At 44.7% G+C, this 6131-nt stretch overlaps 1 protein-coding gene across 1 annotated transcript in view; it reads left to right on the top strand.

The window, feature by feature from the left end:
* Positions 1 to 6087, top strand: part of LOC106511549 (sialoadhesin) — a gene marked incomplete at its 5' end in the record, with an annotated part of 8932 nt that extends 2845 nt beyond the window's left edge. Inside the window, 5 exon segments of the mRNA XM_014000309.1 lie at positions 3605 to 3886; positions 4045 to 4323; positions 4814 to 5056; positions 5131 to 5253; positions 5367 to 6087. Coding sequence (XP_013855763.1) covers positions 3605 to 3886; positions 4045 to 4323; positions 4814 to 5056; positions 5131 to 5253; positions 5367 to 5458 — 1019 coding nt within the window.
* Positions 6088 to 6131: the final 44 nt, after the last annotated feature.

Genomic DNA, 6131 nt, shown 5'->3' with positions numbered 1-6131 from the left:
CAGGACCTTGGACAGTTCCTTCCGTCCTTCAAACTGTTTAATATCCTGAAACATTTCAACACTTTCAGGACCTTGGACAGTTCCTTCCGTCCTTCAAACTGTTTAATATCCTGAAACATTTCAACACTTTCAGGACCTTGAACAGTTCCTTCAGTCCTTCACACCGTCTAAAGTCCTGTGACATTCCAGCACTTTCAGGACCTTGGACAGTTCCTTCAGTCCTTCAAACTGTTTAATGTCCTGAAACATTCCAGCACTTTCAGGACCTTGGACAGTTCCTTCAGTCCTTCACACTGTTTAAAGTCCTGAAACATTTAAACACTTTCAGGACCTTGGACAGTTCCTTTGGTCCATCACACTGTCTAAAGTCCTGAGACATACCAGCACTTTCAGGACCTTGGACAGTTCCTTCAGCCCTTCACACTGTCTAAAGCAGTGATTCCTAACCAGGGGTACACAAGCATATTACAGGGAGTATGTGGAAAAATTTCCCAGGTGTGTAAAAAATTTTAATAAACACAGCACTTAGAGCCCTATGATTTCTGCAATGTGGAAATTGCTGCCAGAATCATGGAATTTACACAAAATGGAGCCCAGTATAAAATGTGGAATCTCATGGAATTTGTTCATTTGTGTGAGCTTCTGACATATTTTGGACAATGTATTTTGGAAACTGCTGTTTTCTGCACCTGCCATTACCTGGCTTATTTATTTAATTATTTACTCATTTTCAAGGCAACTTTTTTACCATTATGTTTAACTTGAGTTGAAAAAAACAGAAAAACAAAAATGCCTGAGAATTAAACATTCTAGGGGGTTAAATAAATAATTTTCATTTAATAATCAGTTGTTGTACATTACAGTTTTGGAGAATCCTCATTAAGTAGAAAATCATTCCCTCTGACTATCATTGATATCCACACTCCAGTACAGTAGGTGGCAGTAAATGCACCTGAAGTTGGTTTGCCATCTGCCAATAAAGCACAAAAGAAGAAGAGAAGAACCCTGATGGTTCTGCTGTGAGGCTGCAGGTCCAAACAGAAGCAGGTTTTAATGGACCATCAGGGATGTCTCTGGGGACAGTTTTATGGTGTCCTGCTGGGTTTCTGTCCYTCCTCAGATGTTCTGGATCATGTTGATGTCTTGTTTCATTTCTGTGTCTTTCAGCCTCTCTGAGCGTCTCTCCTGTTCGCTCTCAGTTTTTGGAGTATGAGGGGGTCAGCATCAGCTGTTCAGGTTCTGGTGAATGGAGGGTGTGGAGATACACCACCAACGGGTCAGTCCACCACAACAGAAGCCAAATGTTCCTCTTCTCTCAGGTCACATTTAGTCCCTCTAACCGGAGRCCTGGATGGTTTCTGTCAGGACTCACAACCCATCAGAGTTTATTCAATGGGTCCAATAAAAAKCTGAAAAGAACCTTTACAGGTTCTGGACCTGATCCCATCATGAAACTAAACAGGTCCTGCACACGTTACTTTGATCCAACAGTTTGACAGATGTGAGTCTTTCTAACAAGCTGAGTTTGATGGAGCTGCAGGAGATATTTTACTAACAGAACAGCTGGACAGGATGAGTAGAAGCTGGTCAAAGTGCAGCTAAGMTTCCRTCAGTGAGTCCAGCACAGGMGGAACCAGGAGCTGGGCTCAGCTTMTTCTAGTCATTGTGTCCKGGACTCAGYTGGACCGTGTGTCTCCAGGTTGCAGSTGTCTGAATGTGGTTCTGGGTGGGGCAGTCCCAAGTCCTCCACCTGTGTCCTGAGTTCTGTGAAGCCACCTGACAGTGGAGTGTACTGGTGTGAGTCCAAACACCGAGACAGCAGCAGCGCTGTCAACATCATCGTCACTGGTAAGACCTGCCATGTCTACACCAAACTACTTCCTGTTTCACTTCCTACTTCACTTCCTGTTTCACTTCCTGCTTTACTTCATACTTCACTTCCTGTTTCACTTCCTGCTTTACTTCATATTTCACATCTTGGCCCTTTCCCAATCAGTGGCTACCCCCTCTCCCTACTCCCTACACACTACACTCTCTGCGAAGCCCCCTCACAGCTGAACTGAGTCCCCTTGATGGCGCTCTATACACCCTCCTCTTTTGAGACAGGCTCTCCTCACACCACCGGAACAGGAAGCTGTCGTCACCATGGTAACAGTCCAACCTCTGGCAGCGACTGAATTCAGGAGAACAATTTTTTAATAGGACCAAAGAAAATATTTAATTAGACCCACATTTAGAGAGTTTTCAGATGTGACTGTATTTGTAAGAAAGATAACTTGTCAAAATATTTGCACTTTTAACATTTTAAAAAAAATTAATTGATTTTTTCTTAATTTTTTAAAATGTTTCCTTTCTTCTTTTTAAAATATGGACCAGAGTTCTGTGTCTTTAATAAAGTCTGAATTGAACATGATTTATAGCCCATGTGAAATTATATTTGTTTGTGAGGTGTTTACATAGTAAATATGTGTACAAAACATATGTGGAACTTATATTTATACGTCTCATGCTCCATGTTGACCACTATTTGGTGCTGCACCTGCTGCTCAAGTCTGCATTGGATGCTGACTCTCTGTGGAGGGTTAATAAGCCACTCGCCCTCGTACCTAACTGGTTTCAGATGGGACTTAATATGACCAACTCTCCACGGGAACGCACAAACTGAGTGAGGAGGGAGCAGGGCGAGGGTGTAGCCACTGATTGGGAAAGGCCCACTGTTTCATTCCTGTTTCACTTCCTGATTTACTTCATATTTCACTTACTGCTCCACTTCACACTCCGGCTGTGTCCAAAACAGCAGGCCGGGTCCTCCGGGGGACCCAGACTCCCCGGTCGAGGTGGGCTGGGTCCTTGGTWGACCAGGAAGACTGGAAAAAAAGAGGCTGTGAATTTGGACGGTCTAGCCTCCWGTCCTTACCCCGGCATGTGACACTGAAGTCTGCTCAGACCTCAGCAGAACCGACCCTGAACCAATCAGTGGACCTCTGGACTGACATCTTCCAGCTCAGAACTGGTCCTCAGTCCAGGTTTAAGGTTTTAAAACCAGAGAACAAGAAAAGGTTCTGGACTTCATCAGAACTGGACCACTGCAACACCTTGGTTCTGTTTCTGATCTGTTCTGTTGTAGATCAGCTACTGTGTTTGGGATCATGGTTCTGTTGGACCCAGTTGGGCCCAAACATCAGCTGACTCCAGAACCTTTAGAACCACAAGACAACAAGCAGCACCAGGTGTTTCTGTCAGGTCACTGCTGAGGTCTGTCCGCCCTGATGTTGGGTTAACACACCTGTAGCTCAGGTAGAGGTGGTCCCACTGATCAGCTGAGCCTGGACCTGGACCTGGACCTCTGAGATCAAGACTGGAACCAGTTTTTCACACAGCTTRACCTTTTTGTTCTGCTTGATGAAGAATGACTCGATGGAATCTGTTGGGTTTGTGTTCACCTGAGGTCAGAACCAGAACCTGATCAAGACCTGATCATTCATTATGTCCTGATGGGTAAAACCTCAGAACCTGGTTCTGCCAGGACTGGACTGCAGGTCCATAAAGTGCTAACTGATCTGATCTGTTTGATCCAGATGTTCTGTTTCCTGTCTGTGTTCAGGTGGATCAGTGATCCTGCAGAMTCCTGTCCTCCCTGTGATGGAGGGACATGATGTCACTCTGAGCTGTCAATCAAAGGACACACCCTCCAYSCTCCCAGCTGACTTCTTCAAAGATGATGTCTTCATAGGGTCTGATCCAACAGGAACCATGAGTCTCCAGCAGGTCTCCAGGTCTGCTGAAGGTCTCTACAGGTGTCAGATGGGTCCGAACTCTTCTCCACAGAGCTGGCTGCTCYTACACGGTACTGACCCGGTCACAGAACCACAGATATGGATCKTTTGTTGACATTTGACAGAAGAACTCATTTTGTTTTGTTCTAACTGAAGCCAGTCCAAACACCAGCAGAACCTTCAAAGATATTAAATAAAAACTGATCCTGATCTTCTGGACTGATTAGAAATGTAAAAKTAAAAGTAAAAACTCTGTCTCTGTCCTCAGACGGTTCTGACCCGGTGTCTCTGACTGTGACTCCGGACTCGTCTCAGCTGTTTGAATATGAAACCTTTAACCTGAGCTGTGTGGGGGGCAGCAGGTCTGAAGGYTGGCAGGTGAAGAGGTTCCCCACCTCTGGAGGGAAAGTAGAAACATGTGGACATCAGTGGGGACATAAAAACATCAGCTGCTCCCTGAGGACAGCCAAACCTGCAGACAGCGCCCTCTACTGGTGTGAGTCCAGGACCAGGCAGCGCAGCAACACCGTCCACATCTCTGTCCACGGTAGGACAGAACCTGAGTTACAGCTTTTATTTTGAAAGTTRMTTTAAACAGATTTACCTTCATTTTGAAATGGTCCATCTGTTCAAGTTAATTTACACTGACTGCTTTACTAAGTGTCTTTAACACTGTCCCATAAAGATATAATGTTTACAAAGTGTGAGGAGTGTACTCTGTGAGGGTCCAGRAGGTCCAGGTGGGTCTAAGCACTAAAGAGGTCTCTCATGAAGGTCTGTAAACCTGGAGCTCCACACTCCTCCAAACAGTTTGAWCTGAGGAAGCTTCCTGGACAGGAAGAGAAACATCTTGAGCTTCAGAATAAAAGTCCAGTTTMGTTTGGTTTAGTCCTGACCTGKTGAGTCTGCWCCAACARTCAGACTGAATTACAACCTCCTGTTTTCTCTAACATTAATATTTGAACTAAAGCTCACAGAAGTTCAGTMTTTACCTTCTAACAACCCAACCATCAAACATAACTTCTTCTTCTGTCCAGACAGAGACATGATCCTGCAGAGTCCAGTCCTCCCAGTCAGGAGTGGAGACACGGTCACCCTGAGCTGTCGGACAAAGACAGATCCCTCCAACAGCTCAGCTGCTTTCTTTAAAGATGGCTCCCTGCTGAGGACTGAGCCTACAGGTCACATGAGGCTCCAGCCTGTCTCCATGTCTGATGAAGGTCTCTACAGGTGTCAGAGGGACGGTCTTCAGTCTCCAGCCAGCTGGCTGTTTGTCWCACGTCAGTTCTTCTTGTTGTTTGTCGTCCTCACACCTCTCAGGTGTTTGTTAGCAGCTGTTTGTGTGTCTCTGCAGCTTCCAGCTCCTCAGACCAACACTCTGCTGCAGACCAGCTGAACCTGATGTCCTACCTGCTGAAGGGCTACTCCTTCATCCTCTTCACCGTCCTGCTGGTTTSCTCCTCACAGGTGTCCTCAGGTAAGTCAGACCTGTTGAAGACCTCAGGCTGGATGACTTCAGTCCAGACTGATCTGGTCTCTACCAACCAAATGATCCTGTTTGTCTTCTACTGTCTGACTGTGACTCTGCAGCTTCCAGGAGAAAACCTTCATCCAGAGAGGAAGAGGAGGGAACTGAGGATGATGAGGCCATGAATGATGTCACCACAGAGCATCGCTTCTGACAGCAGCTCTTTGTGTCATCGACATTTGTTACATCAAAGGAAATAAACTGATCAAAGTCAGACTGTTGGTTTACAGAGGATTGTGTTTACTAGTTTATATTACAGTTTACATCATCCAACCATCATCCAACCATCATCCAACCATCATCCACCATCATCCAACCATCATCTAACCATCATTTGTTACATCAAAGGAAATAAACTGATCAAAGTCAGACTGTTGGTTTACAGAGGATTGTGTTTACTAGTTTATATTACAGTTTACATCATCCAACCATCATCCAACCATCATCCAACCATCATCTAACCATCATCAACCATCATCCAACCATCATTCAACCACCATTTGTTACATCAAAGGAAATAAACTGATCAAAGTCAGACAGTTGGTTTACAGAGGATTGTGTTTACTAGTTTATATTACAGTTTACATCATCCAACCGTCATCCAACCATCATCCAACCATCATCCAACCATCATCAACCATCATCCAACCATCATCCAACCATCATTTGTTACATCAAAGGAAATAAACTGATCAAAGTCAGACAGTTGGTTTACAGAGGATTGTGTTTACTAGTTTATATTACAGTTTACATCATCCAACCGTCATCCAACCATCATCCAACCATCATTTGTTACATCAAAGGAAATAAACTGATCAAAGTCAGAC

Source organism: Austrofundulus limnaeus, unplaced genomic scaffold (assembly GCF_001266775.1).
Source record: "Austrofundulus limnaeus strain Quisiro unplaced genomic scaffold, Austrofundulus_limnaeus-1.0 Scaffold2911, whole genome shotgun sequence".
Taxonomy (NCBI): Eukaryota; Metazoa; Chordata; class Actinopteri; order Cyprinodontiformes; family Rivulidae; genus Austrofundulus; species Austrofundulus limnaeus.
Note: the sequence above shows the minus strand (reverse complement) of the source record. Positions and strands in the feature narration are given on the sequence as shown.